The sequence below is a fragment of the Pseudocercospora fijiensis genome (assembly GCF_000340215.1).
Source record: "Pseudocercospora fijiensis CIRAD86 unplaced genomic scaffold MYCFIscaffold_4, whole genome shotgun sequence".
Lineage (NCBI taxonomy): Eukaryota > Fungi > Ascomycota > Dothideomycetes > Mycosphaerellales > Mycosphaerellaceae > Pseudocercospora > Pseudocercospora fijiensis.
In genome coordinates this window covers 3491307-3512527 of record NW_006921535.1, presented here as the reverse complement: position 1 = coordinate 3512527, position 21221 = coordinate 3491307, and the positions used below count along the sequence as shown (strand labels likewise).

At 46.5% G+C, this 21221-nt stretch overlaps 3 protein-coding genes across 3 annotated transcripts in view; all 3 read left to right on the top strand.

Moving 5' to 3' along the window:
* Nucleotides 1–387: 387 nt before the first annotated feature.
* Nucleotides 388–2033, top strand: MYCFIDRAFT_81812 (uncharacterized protein; the record flags this gene model as incomplete). Its single annotated transcript, XM_007927845.1, has 3 exons — nt 388–1424; nt 1489–1519; nt 1590–2033. The coding sequence occupies 3 exons, from the start codon at nt 388–390 to the stop codon at nt 2031–2033; spliced, it is 1512 nt and encodes a 503-aa protein (XP_007926036.1).
* Nucleotides 2034–19789: 17756 nt separating this feature from the next.
* MYCFIDRAFT_203584 (uncharacterized protein) overlaps nt 19790–21221 on the top strand; it is a 1787-nt gene continuing 355 nt past the window's right edge. The window contains exon 1 of the mRNA XM_007928384.1: nt 19790–21221. Coding sequence (XP_007926575.1) covers nt 19850–21199 — 1350 coding nt within the window. The 5' untranslated portion in view covers nt 19790–19849 and the 3' untranslated portion in view covers nt 21200–21221.
* MYCFIDRAFT_207763 (uncharacterized protein) overlaps nt 20920–21221 on the top strand; it is a gene marked incomplete at its 3' end in the record, with an annotated part of 676 nt that continues 374 nt past the window's right edge. Inside the window, exon 1 of the mRNA XM_007928383.1 lies at nt 20920–21221.

Below are 21221 nucleotides of genomic sequence, written 5' to 3'. Positions count from 1 at the left end.
GGGCCACATTCCTTCACGAAGGTGAAGCGCATCCACGAGGGCGTCATATAAGACCGCCACCTCGAGACTCTCGCTGTGATCCATCGCCTGACGTATACTCAGCACAGCTCACAACTCGTCACCATGCCCATGCGCGACATACCTAAGCGGGTTTTTCGGAAGGCCCGAAGCCTCTTCCACTTACATCGTGAGCCAGAAAATGCTCAAAGTCCACCGAGTCGCATGGTCGATGAAATATCTCTGAGAGATGCTGTCTTGAAAGATAGAGAAGATGTTGGAGAGGGCCCTTCTAATCTACACCAACTCACGAAAAGGATGGCGTCAACACTTTCAGCTTCTCACACAGCAGCTGGAATAGCGCACCAAGGATTGAAGAGCACGGAAGCAATGGAAGACCGCTTTGCTCCGTCCGAACCAATCGTCGAGTCAGAAGCTGCTCAGGACAAAGCTGAAGAAGAGAAGTATTGGGGCCCCATTAGACGCATCGACCACAGCCAGATCATCGACCTAGCGAAAAACGCTACTAAAAACCCGACGTCAGAGTGGCGCGTGATCAAAGAGCCTCGAGGAGCCTTCAACCAGTCGTATATCGTCGAATCAGACTCTCAGCAGCGACTCAACGTCCGAGTGCCTGCTTGCGGATTTCACCCTCGATGGAACGAGGTCGATGCCAAGTTGCTTCACGATACGGCGCTGGGCATGGAATGGATTCGTCAAAGAACAGGTTTGCCAATTCCAGAGTTGGTCTCTTACGATGCTTCGCTGAACAACGAGATTGGTGCGCCATATATCCTCATGTCTTATATAAACGGCAAACCACTGAACGAGACGTGGCCGGGGAATGGCGATGATCCCGCAGAAGTCCATGAGCAGAGACTGAAAGTGCTCAGGCAACTGTCCCGGCTGGTGGTAAAGTTCAGCTCGCTACAGTTTGACAGGTTTGGAGCCCTCACTTTCCCGATCGGCGACAATGAGAATCCAGGAAACCCAAAAGATCCAATCATAGACGAGGCATTGCGACTCAAAGATAGCAACATATTTACAATACATCGAAAATTCTTCGGTTTGCCAGTCGACCGCTCCTTGGCAGAGCTCGTCGCCACGAGGAAGGAGTACGCGGAGTCCGTATGCGAGGAGAAAAGAAGATACCACGAAGCAGTTGCCGCCGCGAAGAATCTCCGCCCCAGGAGCAGCGCATCGGTCGAGTCAAAGAACAAGTCTGATGTAGTTGCGGGATATCATTGTCTATGGGCAATGATGCAGGATGCGTTCTTGGCGGTAGCACGCCTTGGGGCCAACGAGCCAGAGTTTGCTCTGATGCAGTCTGACTTCAATCCTCAGAACATCCTCGTCAATGAAGATCACGAGATCGTGGGCCTTATCGACTTCGACTGTACCGAGGCAATACCTAGGCAGATGGCGTGGTAAGCTGTAAACAAATAAGACATGCTTGGGATAATTGCTGACCATATGCTTCTCGCATTCTAGGTGCTGTGTACCCCATTGGCTCGCTGCAGATGTGAGTGTCAGAAAGGCAGCCGGAACTAGATTTTTGCAAATTGTTGCACCTGCTGACGCTGGTCTTTTAGTGGAACGATGATTATATGTGGCCCGCAGAGGGTGGAGTTTTGCAGCATATGAGTCCTGAAGAGTTCGGAATGTATCGCGTGGAGTACTGCCGTCTCTTGAGAGAAGCCTGCGAACATGACGAAGGCCTTTCTGACCACCGGTTCTCCTCGAAGAGTCACATCTATCGATCGCTGCTATCCTCATATGAGGATTTCGACAAGATCAAGGGCTTCGTAAGCAACGTGATGGCGGAGATACTACCAAGAAACGTCAAGTCTCTGGACAGCTATGCTGAGAGGATTGGCAAGGTGGGGTTGCAGAAGGGCGAAGAAGCGTGGCTACAGCGGCGCCTGGAGGAGTATCTCAGGCCAGATTCGTGCGTCGCAGCCGTCCGCACATCGGAAGCACAGCAAGACTCTCCGCCCGCCGGAGGGCAGCGGGCGGGCGGGCGCGCGCTAGAATAGGCCAAGACGTCAGGCACGGCAATTCGGCTTACCTCCAAGGGCGAAGAGACACGAGATGTGTCAAGGAAAATGGCGTGCCAGGGGCATAGGACATCTACTGCGCATCGTGGTGTGAGATTATTATTCCACCGGTTTCGAAGGATAGTTTGCAAGCGTGTGAGTGCGCTCATGGTTAGTAGCTAGGCCTATTCGAGACTCGTCTCGAAGGCAATAAAGCCACCCTCGGTTGTTAATCTTAGGCGGTCAAATTAGTAATATATTAAAGCTTAATTGCTACCTTCTTAGTAGCATAGTGCTATATAGTTTATATATATTAATCTACGCGTAATTAAAGTAAATACCTCTAATATAGCTACTAAGCTCCTACTATTACTCGAAGGGATAGACGATAACCTAGAGACTTAGGTTTTAACGCAATAACGGCTCTTATAGTAGTACTAATATATAGTTACCTCCGCGGCGAATTTAGTACTTAACTAGAGCCTATATAACGACCTAACCGACTAGATCTAGCGTAGTATAAGGGCTCTAGATAATAGAGAGTCCTTCCGTATATCTACTTATATAGTAAACTAGTCTATAGACGACGAACATAACGAGAATATCCGTACTAGGCTCTATCGGCTTATAAAGAGCTAGATTAGTCGCCTTACTACTACTATTTAGGGTAATCCTAAGTACCGAGTAAATTACAGAGGTTATAGAGCTACGGTAAGACAAGTAGTCTATATATTATACTAGAGATTATTATATCCGGATCGCTAGTATAAACAATCGACGCTACTTAGTAGCTATCCGAGTACTACGTACTATATATTCTATAGAGCGCTTTACGAGATCTACGAGCGATACTATAATCTAATCTATTAGTAGCCTAGTTTAACGTACGAGAAGCTTTATTTTTATAGATAGCGGGTTAACGCACTTAATAATAGTAGCTTCTATAAGGGTAGGGTATAGGGATTTATCGATAGCGTATTCTAGTTATTCTATATACTATAGGACCCGACGATAGCGAAGGTAGTATATAGCCCCTATTATAAGGGTTAGGGTCTTAAATACTAGGCTATAACAGTACCGGATAGACTCGTTGTTTATATATCGTTACTAGAAGTCGGAGCTTACTACGACTAGACTATATTCTAGCGTATAGACCTAGAAGAGCGCTTTACTAATCTCTTCGAAAATAGGCCGTATCTCTTCGTTATTAGCGACAATGCTTATTATAGCTTATATAGCTATATAGCTCTGTTTACGTACGCGTAGGGGTATCGGTATCTCGAGTTAAACAAACGGAAATTTAATACTAAGCTATCGTTAGTTAGGATTAGCATAGAATAGGCATTCGGAAAGATAGAAACGTATTAGTCGCTTAATTATTTCTATAACAACCTCTAGCCTATAAACTAGCCGATCGCGTTATTCTAGAGAGTATCGGTATTCCTTTATAATTATATAGTTTGCCTCCGCTAGGAAGATACGCTAGAAATAAGCATTCCGAACGTAATTAGAGATAGATTTAAGTATAGGGTGTTACGGTTTGGACAGTAGTGCGGCCGATCCTGCTCCGGATACTGTCGATCCTGCCGTAGATTAGGACGATTAATATATATAGTTTCCTAGGCTAGTAACTAACGAACAATCAATTATCTTTGTATACTAGAATCGTGTCCGTCTCCGCTCTATAGAGCGTATCCTAACAACTTAGTAGCTTCGCTGAGATTACGACCTAATTAGCTTCTATACCAATTAACTCCTCTACTAGAACCGAGCTATTAGTCCTAATTGCGACGAGAACCGAGACGATTAGCTAAGGATTCCCCCGATCTAGCGCCGACCGCGACGATTCGACTCGCTACGTTACGACCGATATTTACTCGATTTACACTATTCCGTACTAGTCGGCGGCTACCTACTATAGTGCCTCGCCGACATTAATATACTATATACCCGAATCGCCTAACCGCGGATTCGGTAGGCAGCCGCGCTTTAGCGGCCGGTAGCTATTTCCCCGTATCCCTAGGAAGGCACCTTTCGAGGAATAACGGAAGGATTAGCCCTAACTAGTTAACAAACTACCTTTTGCTGCTAATCCGGATAGCCTCCGTAACGATACTCTACTATATAACGCTTTACGTTAATCCTACGCTTCGTTTCGCTTCTAACCCGGATAGAAGCATAAATCTGTTAAACTAGCGGTCCGACCGCTACCCTAGTACCGTAATCTTAGATTACTAGATACTAAGTCTTATATCCTGCGCATTTGTACCTTTATCGGCTACTACGTCCGGTATAGCGAGAATTTTGTAGTCTAACTTAGAGCAAAGTACGGCCGTATAGACCTGCTTGCCTCCTACGTCCTATAATACTACCCGCGACTAGGAAATCTACTACCGTCTTAGGCTAAGATCGACGAGCTGTACCTATATACCCTCGACGGGATCGACTTCCCTAGCTAGTAGGTAGTCGATAAAGGCACCTTAATACGATTAGTTAAGGAACTAAAAGTAGCTTTTCCGAACACTCGCGATTCGTACTATTATAAGCAGTTTTTCCCTAAGGTATACTCGCCCGCGGATATTAAACGAGCACGAGTAGGAGAGCAACGCCCGTAGCCCGATCCGGCTACTTATCGCTCGCCTTCTTCGCGGGCACCGGAGTTTTCGCCGATTACTTAGTAGGCGGCGTCGTTACTACTACCCTCTCCGAGTAGGCATCGACCGCCTAGAGCTACTACCTATTCGGAACAGCTACGCGCGCGACGTCCTAATAATTATATAGATAGTATATTGCCCTCTGTATTTCTACGTAGACTGTTACTAATAAGGATCTCTAGCGATAAATCCTCGCCGTAGGAATCCTCGCCGTACCCTCTACTAGATAACGGACGAGGCCCGATAGACCGCAATTATAAGGACGCGCCGCGAGGCCGCGGGCTAACGAAGGGAAATCTAGGCAATAGCGAGCCTCATAGCCGGTACTAGCGTCCGCTATCTATAGGGTCTACGATAGAGCTAGATCGTAGCGAGATCCGTAAATAACTAGACTAGTAGCGCCTATATGCCTTATAGAAGTCGGCACTACGTCGAGGCATTATCTTAGATAACCGCCTCGCCTAATTTCTTATAGAACAATGCCTTTCTCCTTAACCGGATTAGACCGGTTCCTAGGCGGGCCCTAAAGACTACGATAATAGTCGCGACGATCGTTCGCGTATCGTAGGTAGCGATCGTTCCTACGCCGGCTAGAGCGATCTAGGGCAGAAGGACTGCGACGGCTACTATAGCTACGAGTTCCGAGAGCAAGTCGAGGACTATCTTAGCCGGCGTTAGAGGTCGCGACTTAAGAGAGCCGGTTTGGTTTCCGAGAACAGCCGCCGCAACTCGCTATAGGATCTAAACGACTCGCCCGACGGCTAACTAGCTAGCTACAGCCCGCGGTTAGGTCTAGACGGTAATTAAGGCTATAATTACGCTATATATAGCGGAGGGAATGCTAGCGGAGAGCCTCGCTACTACTAGCAACCGGGACGCGATAGGAATGCTAGCTAGATAGGCAAATTTGCTCCTAATAATCTATATAATTACTAGCAAACGTACGCCTAGGGCTAGGCCGCTCGTAAGCCTAAACGCAACGGAAATGCTAGCTAGGTAGGCCAATTTATTCCCGATCTACGAAGTTACTAGCAACCGTATACCTAGGGCTAGGCTACTCGGGAGCCTAAACGCAATAGAAACGCTACCTAGACGGGCCAATTCGCTCCCGATCTGCTATATTACTAGCAAACGTATGCCTAGGGCTAGGCTGCTCCTAGCTAGACACGACAATTCGCTCCCGATAACCCTCGCTACTATTAATAAGCGCCGCCCCGGGGCTACGCTACCTATACCGGAGGGAATATAGGCTAGTTGCGCTAATTTCGTCTAGATAATCCTCGCTATTACTAACAAGCTTACTAGCAAGCTTATACCCTAGGCCCTTATACGTAAAATAGTAGCTCGTACGACGCTAACCGATACGACAGCTATACGGAGTATAGCGAGCCAAATCCCGGTTATTAGCGTAAGAACCGGAAGGGAAAGCATCGCGCTCGCGGTTCCCCTTTGCTATCTAATAGCTCGTCAAGCGACGATAATAGCTACTATAGCGGAAAACACAGCGCGTATCGCCGGGCTCGCCGTTATCGCTATTATAGAGATCGTTCCTCGTTAGAATTAGACTCCGAAGAACCGGCCGACTATCGGTACCGTCCTAGGTTCGATCTAGCTCGTCTAGGATTCTTCGACCCGACGCTAAGTATAACGGAATACGGCGACGGCGATTACGCCTTAGTAGGTAACAAAATAACCTACCGATCGGTATACGCCTTTATCTTAGCGGCTAAGAACTATATACATATCGTAGAATTAGAGGAGGTTCGCCTTAATATTTCCCTTTATTTCCGCGGAATTGCACAGACCTAGTACTAGGCGCAGATTTCTAGTTAAAATCGCCGCTATCTTCGTAAGGGGTACGGCATCAAGCGTTAGTAAGAGAAGCTTAGCAAGCGCTAGAAGGTTTCGGTAGTAAAGGCGATAAAGCTGCTTAACTAGTAGTTATATAGGTAGAAGGACGTTAGAGTAGGGAAGTCGATTACAGACTATATCGTTATGACGATAAGGTTAGCGGGCGACGCTAGCTTCGGTAAAGAACTACAGATCCTATAGGCCTATCGCCGTTTAGAGCCGCGTTTCTAGGAGGCCCTATTCGAACTAGACGAGGATACGACGACGGACGAATTCGTTATAGCCTACGAGAAGAAGTTCTATATATAGGAGCAGATAGCTGCCGGAGGTAAGAATCGTCGCTAGCCTAACTATTAGGGAAGCGGTCGCAATAATCTACTAAGAAGAGCCGACGGTGCTCGGAATTAGAAGGATAATCCTAGCTAGACTAGATCGTTAGGCGAGTATCGCGCCTATTTTAACACTAACAAACAGCAGACTCGTCCTAATAACTACTATTAGAACAATTAGCAACCTAACGCAAGCGGAAGCGAGCTATAGAAGAAGTTCTTCCCTTAGAAGGATCTAAAGCGCCTCGATAGGGCCGCCGACGCGAAGCCGCGCTAGAATAATTATTAATAAGCGCACTTTGGTAGCGAGGAAGCCTCGGAGCAAATTCCTTCTAAACGGGCCTATTATAGTACCGAGGATGCTAACCTAGAATAGTTGTAGGATCGGTCGTAGGACGCGGACGACTCCTAGCCCGTTAAGTAAGGTTACTTCGGCGACCTAGGCGAAGATACATATTATTCGGACTTGTATTAGTCCGAGTATAGTGCCTACTTTAGCGGCATCGGCACTCCTCTTTCGCTTGCGGCTAAAGCCCCTTAAGAAATTAAGGTCCCCTCTAGTGTTCGTCTATATCTTTCGTCCGCCTACGCCTATAAGATATATAGTTACAAATTCGCGTCGAGAAATCTCTTATACTATTATATTCGTACTAGCTACGCGAAGAAATTAGCGCCGCCGCTACCTATATAGCAAAGATTACTAAACAACCCTATAGTCTACCGATCTGCAGCGGTGCCGTTAGTATAGCGCGGCTATGCCTTTCGCAACTTTTAGTATATAACGTTTCCTTACCGATTTTCGCCCTAGGGCGCTACGGAGTAGATTTGTTTAGACACCGGCTATACTATAACTCTCGCCGATAAAGCATTCGTACTTTAATAGCGGCCTGATATCTAGATTCTCTATCTTCGCGAGCCGCTTGAAATTAGGGGTATTGTAGGGGCTTAGGCTACATCCGAGTATGTTTAGTTAGATTTTTATATACTATCGCAGCGTACGGACGGTACGGTAGCGCTAGCCTATACGGTCCGCGAGGTTTACCTTATTCCGAGTTTAAAGGCTAAGATCCTATAGGGAATAGACGCGGTCGCTATTAAAGGTATAAAGATTAACGTACTAGCAAGGAAGGTTACAGTTGCTAATTAGGGCAACGCTACCTTTAAGGTTAGCGTAAAGCGAAAGAAGGGTAAACCGGTCCTTAATCGCCCTGTCCGCGTAGCAAGCGATATCTAGCTTCTACCTCGTTCGGTAACTATAGTTCTAATCAATTTTGCCGGCGAACTGCTACGATAACGCGACTTCTTACTAGAAGCAGGATTAGTGCTACAACCGTACGGATCTACCTAGGGATTGTCTACCGGATCGCCGCCGTTAGTATCGGCATACAACTAGTTAGTAGACTCGTCCTTCTCGTACGCGCAAGTCCGCAATAATTCTACCTCCGAAGTACTTCTAAAGGCCGGCTAGCGAATTAGTACGCTACTAGATTCCACCTTCGAAGGCGCTTTTTATATAGACGCCGAGGATTATAGGCTAGCCGCGCTAAATCTAAACGCGCTAATAACAATAGCCGAGCTCGAGTAGAAGTACGACTTAGGTATAACTATCTATAGCGCGCCCGATCGGGCTAACGCAATCGCCGTAGTAGTAGAAAAATATCCTAAGCTCTTTACGGATCGGCGCACGATTGTTAATATCCCCGAGTCTGAATATATACCGATCCCTATAACCCTAGACTACCTTAACAAACTCCCTCCGCCTAAGGTAATTAATTTAGGAAAGCGAGATCGGGAAGTAGTCGACAAGATGTACGAAGATCTCTATAACTAGGGCAAAATAGAGTTCACTACCGAACTAATACCCTTCGGGTTCCCCGTCTTTATAGTTTAGAAGCGCGTACCCGATAGGAAGGGCGGCAACGTTAATAAGCCTAGGGCGGTAGTAGACATTCGCGCTCTAAACCGTATATCGATACCGGATAGTTACTAGATTCCGCTCTAGTCCGACCTATTTAGCCTCCTAGTAGGATGCAACTATATTAGCACTATAGACTGCCTAACATTCTTCTACTAATAGGGAGTACGTAAGGAGGATCGCTATAAACTAGCGATTAATACCTACCGTAGATAGGAGCAGTTTAACGTAGCTATTATAGGCTACTCGAACAGCGTATAATTCGTTTAGCGGAAGCTAGATCGTATCCTACGCGACTATCGGGGCTTTACTCGAGTATATATCGATAATATCGTAGTGTTCTCGCGGACGCTAGAGGAGTACCTACGCTATTTAGAGGAGGTTTTTCGCCTCCTAGACGCTGTCTCTATTAGTATTAGTCCGAAGAAGACGTTTCTCGGTTTCCCGTCGGCGATATTGCTAGGCTAATATATTAGTAGGCTAGGTCTCGCGACGAGCGATAAGAAAATCGCCGCGATTACCTCGCTCTAGTTCCTAGAGTCCGTCTAAAAGTTAGAGCACTACCTTAGCTTAACTAACTAGCTCCGTTAGTATATACCCTATTACGCGCAGATAGCCGCGCCTTTATAGGCCGAGAAGACTAGATTGCTTAAGGGAGCGCTACTAATAGGCAACGGGAGACGACGGCATATCGCGACGACTCCGTTAGGGGAAAATCTAGAGCATCGCCTAGAATTAGTTAAGGCATTCAATTACCTCTAGTCTATATTTAGATCGCCCGAATTCCTCTATTACTTCGACTACTCGAGACGACTTTACGCTAATATAGACTCCTCGAGGGAGTTCGGGCATAGCGTAGTAGTCTACTACGTTAAAGGCGATCCGGAGCCGCTCTTCGACGAACACGGTAAGGCGCAACTGTTCCCTTACTACCGTATCTAGCCGATTCTGTTTCTTAGCCGTAGATTAAGTAACGCGGAGAAAAGGTACTAGCTAACCGAGCTAGAATACTCCGGGATTGTCTAGATAGTAAGAAAAATCGGCCATTTAATATACGCTTTAGCGCACCCTACTACGATCTTTACGGATTACTACGCTGTAGTAGGCCTTACTAACTCGGTCTCGCTAACTACGACGACCGATACGGGCAAACAGAACCTTAAGCTAGTGCGGGCATCCCTATACCTATCCTAGTTTCGTATTAGTATAGTATATCGCCTAGGCCGCATCTACCTAGTTCTAGACGCTCTTAGTCGCCTTCTCGGCGACCTCGAATCCCCTAAGAAAGATCCGGAGGCGGAAAATCTAGATCCCTTTACGTACTATAGGCACGGCGGTTTATCTAGTCTAGGGGCGTTCTATACAATCCTAGTAGAGATAGATCCGGTATTTAAGCGTAAGCTTTCGCTAGCGTACGAGCACGACGACTACTAGTTAATAGTATAGCGACTAGTGCGCCGTACGCGAGCGCGTAACGCGCTCGAGCGCTTATATCTCGATAGAGTAGATGTCCCTACTGTTACGAAAGACCTAGTTCCGTACGATAAAGGCAAGGACCCGTTCGCCGGGGACGAGTTTAGCAACCCCTTAGGGATTAAGTTCTTTAAGCGAGACGACCTACTCTACTACCGCGAATCTACGGCAGGTCGCGAGCGTTTATGTATCCCTTAGTCTATAGTTAAAGACGTGTTTGCGCAAGCGTACGACGATAGGCACTATTAAGGGTTCTATCGCTACTACGACCAGCTTTAAGCGTCTTTTTATATCTAGGGTATAAGTAGGAAACTCCGTAAATATATCGACTATTGCTAGTAGTGCCTCTTAATCTAAACGCAGCGTTATGCGCTATATAGCGAATTGCAACCTATCCCGCCGACTAGAGGCGTTTTCTATACCGCTACGGTAGATCTAGTAACGGCGCTACTAGTTAGTCCTAGTAGCATAGATGCTATCCTTATATCTACGTATAAATTCTCTAAAAAGGTAGCGATAGTCGTAGGTCGTAAAGATTAGGAGGCAGTACGGTAGGGCGTAGCGTACATCGACTACCTCTACCTTATAGATATAAGCTTCCCTATAGTAATAATTGCCGATCGAGATCCGCGTTAGCTCTTAGGCTTTATAAAGGGTGTCTTCGACCGATTGCGTTCTAAGCTACTAACTTCTGCAGTATACTACCCCTAAACCGATAGGCAATCGGAAAGAATAAATTAGACGGTTAAAACCGCACTTCGATACTAGCTCTCCGAATACCTAGGCGAAGATTAGACGCAGTGTATCGCTTCTCTCTAGGCTACGTTAAACAATTCCTGCAGCGCTATAACCGGATAGTCGCCTAACGAAATCGTAATAGGGAAGCGTACGAACCTAGACTCGATTACGTACTTAGACGATTACCCTAACGAATTGGCGGCAGCCCGAGGTAGGATCTAGAAGGAAGCCTAGAATGCGATAGCGTAGGGAGCGATAAAGATAAAAGAACGATATAACGCTAAGCATAAGCTACTAATGCTGCGTCCGGGCGACAAAGTTATACTTAAGCTCTCCGTTAGGCTCAGTTATTCGGGCTACAAGGTTCTAGGGCAATTACGGAAGTTCGGCTATCGTCGCGAAGGTCTATTTAAGGTACTCGAGCGTGTCGGTCGGCTCGCATACCGTCTCGAGCTGCCGCCGATTATGAAAATCTATCTAGTAATCTCTATCGCGTATCTTAAGAAGGCCCCGTCGGAGCTAGATCCCTTCGGACGAAAGGCTAATTACGAACTACCGCTAGTAGCTATAGAAGAAGTACTTAGCGATTATAACGAAGGAGATTCTTACGAGATAGAGAGGGTGCTCGATAGACGTACAATCGTTCGCCGTAGTAAGCCGATCCGCTAGTTTCTAGTTAAGTAGCTCGGCTATAGCGACGCCTATAACGTTTAGTACGATATCGATAATCTAGAAGCCGCGCGAGAATTAGTCGAGGCGTTCGAGTAAGCGTATCCCGAAGACGAGCAACCGCCTTAGAAGAGTATTAGAAAAGTAGTCTAGAAAACGCGCTATCGTTAGCCTTTTTTAGACGAAACGTAGCCGCGTCGGTCCGAGCGCTAGCGCGGCAACGCGGCTCCTACAGAGTCGTAACGCGCTTATACCGGCAGCTAACCTATTCCTACCGCGCTATCTTAGACCCTAACCGTTATCGTAGACGGCAACCGGCCCGAGTTGCCGACAGTCGCTGTCCTATCTATACTATTAGTATTAATTTTAATATCCTAACCCGGATTCTCGATTAGAATATATTCCTTGCCTTTTTATAGTAGAACGTCGACATTTGGTTTCGCTCGGCGAGCGCGACATTAGAGGCGCCTACGATAGAGCCGGTTCTAGGAGAACCGTTATAGCAAGTATAAGAAAAGCAAGTTCTCGTAGTAGGCGTTTCCTTTAGGGAAGACGTATAGTTTACGGTAGACGATATTAAAGCATATATTACGAAAATTGCCGGCCTACCGACTTAGACGGTTAGCGTTAGAATAAGCCTAATATACACCGACAGCCTTTTAGAGGATATAGGAAACGGATTGTTTATAATTACCGAGACCGGAAGGGAAGGCTATCGTTGCTACGAAGGAGGCCGAGATCCCCCCTATTACTTGCGCTAGAAGAAGGAAATGCCCTAAGAAACCGCCGAAGCCCGTAGGCAGATCTTAGCCTATCTTTTATTAGGCGACCTATAGCTCGTTACTCTCTACTCGGCGGTAGCTAAGGCCTTTACTTAGCCGACCTACTCCGTTTTCCTAGCTACCGAGGCACTCGTTATAGACGGCTACGTCTTTCTTCGTAACGGCGTATACTATTATATTACTAATAGAGGCGTAGAATACTACGGCTAGATACTCGCCGACCGCGAGGCTAAGCGCCGCGTCGCCCCTAGCGATAGCCTATTTGTTACTAGCCGCACCCTAGAGGTTGCTAAAGACCCCGAGGATAGCGAACTCGACGCCGGTTAGGAAGATGTTAGTTAGGATACTAGGGAGAATAGGGCCGATAGTAACGAGCGGAGCGGCGATCGGGAAAATGCTAGAAAAAAGGGTAGCGGAAACGACGCCGATAAGGGCGAGCCGGGTAGTAATTAGGAGGAGAATAAAGCGTAGCGGGACAGTACTAACTTAGAGGACGATTAAGGTAAGAATAAGGCGGACCGGATAGAGATAGAGGACTACTTCGCGGCCTATTCTAACGAGCCCGGATTAAATAATACTAGCCTAACGATTAGACAATTTAATACGGCCTAGCGTCGCTAGTTCGCTAACGCGAGACTAATTCTCTCTAATTTGGCTCTTAAGCTGCCGCGCGATGCGAGTTTTGCCTACTTACGCGCCTACGCGCTAGCGGTTATCGTAGTAGCGAACCCGACTTACTCCTTTGCGAAAGCGAGTTAGCGAAGCGCTATCGAATTGCTTACGACTAGGCGCAATTAGAGCGCGACGTTAGCGGCCTATCTATTCGACGGCGCTTAGTAGGACACTCCGCTACTTCGCGGCTATTAGATCTTCTAAAAGATCGACGCTATCTAGCGCGATAACCCGGCTTAGTCGTAGAACCTATACCTCGACACGTAGGACTTCGTACCTAAGAGCGCTAATGCTACGGATACGATCGAGGGAGAGCACGTCTAGCGCTATCGACCTAACTACGCGTACCTACGGGACTATACCGAGGGCGATGCCTATTATTTGCGTTGCGATTAGTATAACCCTACCGCCGATATAGGGCTAGACGCACTAGAAGCTCTAAGGGACAGATACGAAAGCGTACGCAAGACGCTTAACAAGGCTCTTAAGGAAGCACGCGCTCGGTTAATAGGCCTAGAATATTCGATAGATAACGGACCGTAGATAGAGCGTACGTCGACGTTACGAGTAGTACCGGCGATCTTATTGTCGTTAGAACAATTAACTTTACCTCCGCGGTCTCCGTAGCTGCCGCCGAAGTTGCTAGGACAATCGACTTTAGCGTAATAATAATCGACTTTACCGCCGCTATTTCCGTAGTTCCTAGCCGCACTACCGAAATTGTTATTACCTGCACCGTAGCTACGATCTTAAGCGCTATTCTCGCACTCGTAGGCCCTACCGACATCTCGATTACGCGCGTAGCCGGCGTCTACGCGTTCTCGCCTACGACTTGCGTCCCTAGAGGCGCTACCGCTAGTACTCTAACTATTACGATCGAGACTACTAACTAACGATATAATTGCTAAGCGAATTATTTATTTCGCTCTACCTTCGCCCGGTCGTCGGCCCTAATTATACTAATTCCGGCGCGACGCCGAATTTACTTAGCACTAGCGTACTATCGACGAGTTAAGAACACGCGGCTTCGTCGGACAGTCGGAAACGCTAGAGGCCGCTTATATCCGCTAGCTAAAAGAAGCGGAGGAGTGCGACTCCTTAGTAGCTAGAATCCGGTCTATAGGTATTAAGGGCGATAAGGAGTTTTACGGTAACCGTTACTACGACAGAGCGTAATACATCTTCTAAGCTTTATTTAAACGGGACGTAAACAGTGCCTTACTAGAGCTGTTTCGCCTAAACAAGCCTTACGATTAGCAGGTAGAACATATTTAGGCGCGCTTAAAGCTCTACCCGCTCTATCTAAAGTTGTTATATTACGACAACCCGATATAGATCCCTACCGAACTATATTACTATACCGCGCAACCGGTATACGACGTAGACGCTACCCTTTAGGAACGCGAACACGACAAGCTAGTTACGACCTTCCGCATCCTAGATAGCGGCCTAGAACTCGACTACTCTATTTTCCGTACGCTAGAGTTAATCGAGAAGTGTAACTATCTAGATAACAAGCACGATCTTCCTAATTATACCGATCCTATAGCGGAACGCACTCTTATTCGGTTATATACGCGTAGAGCCCTCGATACCGACGGCCGTCTACTCGATTTTCTAACATTAGACACGAAATTTAAAGGAATTTTCCCGCGATTAGTAACGTTTTAGTCCGCGTACTTGCGCTACGGACCGGACGCCGTCGACGATTAGCCTCTAACCGACTACCGCTTCTTCGCGTAACTACCGCCTCTACGATATCGCGCGATCGGTCTCGCCGTCCGCTAATTTGTGCGAAACATATAGTATCTACTAGCGCTCCCGCTTATTGCAGCCTATAACTAGGTCGAAGAGACACTTCCGTTCGACTATATTGTCGCTATTATAGGCAACGGACGCCCCGCCCTATATACCCGCGCCGTCGACGGTTCGGATATTATCTATCGTACCCGAGGCGTCGACCGCGAGGTTAGTACGAGAATTGCCTAGGAAAAGGGCAGTAAGGCCGATCTTACTAACACTCTAGTCTACTAATTCCTGTTCGACCCTATTATAGGTCGACTCTCTACGCTTCGCTTCCCTCTAGAAAACGCGCAAATTAGCGACTAATGCGTCTATATACTAATATATATAAAGGTCGCTAGCCTTATTAGCGCCGAATAGCTGCAGCGACACTAGTTAACGACGTTTAACGCTTAAGGTCTCCTATTGCCGCAGCGTCGCTAGTTAGGCAAACCGGCGGTTACTTAGGACGTTAAGGATCACTATTAGCGCTATATCTGCGTATACGGCGTCTATTCCCTACGAGGAGAGGGCTATACCGCCGACCTAGTCGACTCTAATAAGATATACGACGATACGGTAACATATAAATCGCACGGATATCCTTAGGTTCTAGTAGGATATCGCGAGTATATAAGCTATACCGAGGCTAAACTTAAGAAGATCCCTATACTTACTCTCGATAAGAAGATCGCCGTCGATTAGGACGCGATCGTATAGCTATCCTTTAGAGATAAGGACTATATAAGTAACCTATTTAAGGCCTATATAGACAAGATTATAGCGAACCTACCTGCTAGCTTTAGAGTGCCCTTAGGAATCTTAAAGAACTAGCCTAAGAAGAAGATAAACAAGCAACCGGTACCTAACGCCTTCGTACCGGCAGCTACGAGAGATAACGTAGTTAATTCGCTCGCGGATCGTAACGAGAGCGCTCGTTAGTATAACGTCGACGAGACGTAGGACCCGGTGTCTTCCTACCTTATTCCTAACGATAACTATAAGCTAGATAAGGGTAACACTACGAACGCCGTTACTTTCGGCAAGATTCTGCCTTAGGCCGCCCTACCTCCGTCGCGGAGCTAAAACAACGGGTCGCGAGGTAGCCGCGTTAACAAATAGCTAGAGGCCGATAAGCTAAGTCGTATACGACTACGCGTAGATAGCAACTATAGTATACCGCTACTACCGCCGCCGTCGCGTAAGGAGAGTAATAATACCGAAAATACCGCTATATTTACTAGCGCGATCGAGTAGGTAGACCTTAAATTGCCGCCACTTCCGACCCTGCCTCCCTACGCTCTAAGCGGCGCTAGAGGCCGCCTACAACTAGTAGTTAATTAGACGATGCTTACTAACCGCTCCCTTAACTAGAACGCACTTCTCGCATATCGATAGGCTAAGTATTACGACTACCTTATAGCGCAGATAAAGGATAGCAGAGATGCAATGCTAGTAACGGCCGCTTAGAACCGCGTAGCAGTATAGGTCGCGCTTTAGACCGGTAAGCAAAACATAGCGCTCCTCGCGGACGATTTTCTCCGCGATACTACCGGCAACCTACCTACCGTCGCCTTAGTTCCGGCCGATTCGCTAGTAATTCTCGGCGGTAGCATTAGTAATGCTACCGAAGAGGAGATTAACGGCCTATAGGAGGTAACCGATCGATACCTAGGCAAATATACTTTAGACCTAGACGCCCGCTATAGCGACGGCTTAATCGATTTTAGTAAGCTTACGGAGAAGATAATGCCTAACGCGGCGCTAGACACTACCTACGAGACGGCGGCGCATATAGCTAAGGTTATAGGCCTATATAATAGTATCGCTAAGGAGATAGATCTACACGTCCTCCGTAAGAAGGCTACTATTGCACCGACCGTTACTCGGCTAGAGCCCTCTACGGAGACCCTAGAGTCGAAGCGTAAGCGCAAGCGCGATACCCTTAACGCCTAGGCCGACGACGGGTCGCTATCTACCCCTAAGCGCAGCAGAAAGCATCTATTAGCATAAGCATTAGCATACGACTAATAGGATATAGTACAGAAGTTACCTATTAGTATAAGTATTAGTATACGATTAACAGGATATAGTACAAATAGCATAAGCATTAGCATTAGCAGATACAGTACTAAGAAGCATTAGGCGGCATATTATATACGAGGGCGTACAAGTCTTTCCTTTTAGGGGGGAGGTTGTTACGGTTTAGATAGTAGTGCGGCCGATCCTGCTCTAGATACTGTCGATCCTACCGCAGATTAGGACGATTAATGTATATAGTTTCCTAGGCTAGTAACTAACGAACAATCAATTATCTTTGCATACTAGAATCGTATCCGTCTCCGCTCTATAGAGCGTATCCTAACATAGGGCGCCGACGCTTAATAAATATCTAGGTCTAAATGTGCCTAGTAATAGATAATAGTAGTTATTATTATAATAAAGGTAGTATAAAGTCGATAGTAGAAATCTAATAGTATAGCGGAATACTAAGACCTAGTTTAGGTATCGGTATTATATGCTTTCTACGGGACTCGTAGTATACGAGAAATAACTAATATAAAGAGTGCGTATACTAAGCATCGAGAAGCTTACCTAATTATTAGAAAATACAGACATTCGAAATGCTAGCGTTTGTATTAAACATCGTATAGTTACTACTAATGCCTAAACCGCAAATTACCTACCGAAACCACTCCTTAGCCCTTCTAATATAGCATTTAACTTGTCGTCCTGCTTCTTATATCTGTCCTTATTATTACTACTTATCTTGTTTAGCTTATTATCGAGCGTATTGTTACGCTCGACCTATTCCTGCCTCCTAACTTCCTTACGCTCGGCTTCCTTCTTGTCTCTTATCTTATTACGTTCCTTTATATTATTAGCTAACTTCTATATAGCGATAGTATTGTTATTCTCGCGCTCTATCTATGCAAGGTCGGCCTCGAGTTTGCGCTCTTCGATGCGGGTTATAGCGGCAAAGGCGTCTTAGATAATAGCTAACTTCTTATAAGAAGCTACTAGTATCTCTAAGTATTGTTTATCGCCCTATAATAATATTAAATTAGATGTCTTCTACAACCCTTCTATTATTATACGCTACTCTATATACAAAGCACCTTATATAGCGCCGGAAGCACGAACAGATCTAATATTAGCGCGCCTTACGCATGCTAATTCGACACCTCCGGGCCTATTCTTGCTAGTAAGTAATAATGTCTCTATCTCCTATCCGAGTGTCTTCTACTAACTAAGGGCAGCTATTCTTATCTTATTCTTTGTAGCCTCTTACGCCTAATATATAACGTCGACTTTGTACTAGTCTTCTAGCTTCGCTTTACGCTCGTCTCGTATAGTAATAATATTATTAAGGAGCTCTTCTTCGCGGTTAGACATCTTTAGCTAAGAATAATAATACCTACCTAATAGATCTATACGCTACCTAACGAAGCCTTTCCGACCTATACTATTACTAAATATTATCCGATCGATATACGAAGGCACTATTATATTCGCCTCTACGAGGTCCTTACGAATAAGCTTCTAAAATTAGACAAGAGGTATCTCGGAATACTACCTAGCCCTAGTAACGATAATCTCGAAGAGGTAGATACGAGATAAGCTACTATCGAGGTAGAAACGAGGGTAGTATTCTTTAATAGGAGACCTATTATTCTCGAGGCTAGGTTCGCCCTTACTACTATTCTTACTACCGTCCTTACCGCCGTCCTTACTATCGATATCTTTACTACTATTATTAGCTTTATAATCGTCGTCTATAGTGCCTATTCTACTACCTTTAGAAGTACCTATTCCCTCTCCTTCCTTATTACCTTCGTTTAAGTTAGCTATTATAGTACTATCCGTAGCGCTAGACTTCTACTTTCTACTACTCGTAGTACCATTATTCTTCTTCTTTACCTTCGGAGCGCGCTATTTAGCCGCTAACGATAGTATTAGACTATACGCTCGCTTCTATAGCGACTAAGTCCGCTTCTTCTACGCCTTCGGCGTCTCCTTATTATCTGTTTCTATAGTAGTAGGCTAACCTCTCGGTATCGGCGTAGGAGTCGATTCTAATAACAATTAAGACGAAGTAAGCTCTAAGCTACGTTCTAGAGTATAAGGCACCTTAATACTATTACTATCGAGTCGCTAACTACTAATAGGCTCTAGGTTTATCGCCTGCGATTAAGAACGCTACCTTTAAGCCTAATTAGTCTATATTGCCTTTAGCTTAAATACTAGATATTGCATTCCTTTTATATAGAAGTCTTTAAGTCGATTTTATAGTGCTAATCTACTCTAACTATCTATTACTACGAACGAAGGCAGCTCTAGTAGAAAGCGCTATATTCGTACCTCTCGAGGTATCTACCTACCTATATCTTTAAACGCTAGCGGAGCGCTAACTTCTCGATATATATTATCGATATTATAGTATCTAAACTAACCGTATACCTATAGTAGCGGAGCTACGAAGAATAGTACTATATTTACTAGTCGACAGTTATATAAAAGAGTACGGTATTTAGTAAGGTTAAAAGCGGTAACTATTAGGTTATAGCCGCATTAACTACGACTATATATAGATACAACTAGGCGATAAATAGTATGCCTACGAAGCATAATATCGCGGTTACGATTTGCCCGCCGAGGGTCAACCTGTACCGCGATCTTTATGTAACTAAACCGCTTCTAGCAGTGGCGGAAGGTTATTCAATGACCGCTAGCACTAGTGCGGAAACCCGACCTGGCACTCGCTCTCGAGCGCAATCTTCGAAACCGGTGGATTGGGCGCCGGACGCTGGGGTCTGGGCGGTGAGTCTAGCATGTATGTACTTATTCTATGCTACCCACCAAGATTTGCAATCATCAACTCTTGCATTCCGAGCGCTGCATTCTACAGCACAATCGGACACGGACACATTAGTACTTGACATCGGAGCGCATGAGCGCGCAATCCAAAGGCAGCAAGCCAGGACTACATCAACTCGAGAGCAACGCCTCGCTCGCCACTACGACGAATCCACTCCCTCCCAGAATCGACAAACCGGAGAAATGCGAGCCTTCAGGTTCACACGCGTCTTCGTCCCAGGGCTCATCGCCGGTTGAAAGCGCTGTAGATGAAGCAGTCTTTTCTCAGCAGGAGAAATGCCATGCCGACGACCATGAGGCTCCCGCCTCTCTAGCCGGCTCTCACCGTCACTCGATGGCCAGGACCACGACCAGATCTTCAGTAGGCCCACATGGAGAGACGTACCCCGAAGGAGGCTTTCGTGCCTGGCTCGTGGTGTTTGGCTCCTTCTGCGGTCTTCTCGCTGCGCTTGGCATTATGAACACTATTGGTGTTTATCAGAGCTACCTCGCCGAAAACCAACTTCGTGCATACACCGAAAGCACAATTGGATGGATCATCAGCATCTACGTCTTTCTCGCCTTCGGCGCCGGCCTCATCATCGGGCCTGTCTTTGATCAATATGGACCAAGATGGCTAGTTTTCGCGGGCGGTATCCTCATTGTGCTGAGCACATTCTTGCTCGGAGTCTGCACAGCCTATTGGCACTTCGTTCTAGTGTTTGGCATACTTGGAGGCCTGGGCACCGCACTTATTTTCACCCCAGGCTTCGCTGCCATCGGGCATTTCTTCTACGTCAAACGAGGAACGGCTACTGGTCTTGCGGCTGCAGGCGGTTCACTTGGAGGTGTGATATTTCCGCTCATGCTTCAAAATCTCTTTCCGAAGGTCGGCTGGGGCTGGGCAACACGTGTGCAGGCGTTCATTTTCCTCCTGCTTCTGATAGTCACCAATCTACTGGTGCGATCACGCTTGCCACCAAAGCCCGACGCCAATATCATGCCAGACTTCAGGATCCTCCGAAACGTCGATTTTGCGCTCGTCACAATTGGCACTTTCTTCATGGAGTGGGGTCTTTTCGCTCCCATCTCTTACGTAACGGCATACTCCCTCAGCTCGGGAGCCATGTCAACCACGTTCGCGTACCAAATCGTCGCTCTTCTCAATGCCGGCTCTACTTTTGGCAGGTGGTTGCCGGGATTGCTTGCTGATAAAGTAGGAAGATTCAACGCCGTGCTCGCTTCCTTGTCTCTCTGCATGGTCTCAACAATGGCACTATGGCTGCCAGCGACTGTCCTGTCTTCGTCTGATGACGCGGAAGGCAGCAAGACTGCCGTCCTCGGCTTGACCATCCTATACTGTATTCTCTTTGGCTTTGGCAGTGGCAGTAACATCAGCTTGACCCCAGTGTGCGTAGGCATGCTGTGCAAGACTGAGGAATAGGGCCGTATTATTCCACCTGCTA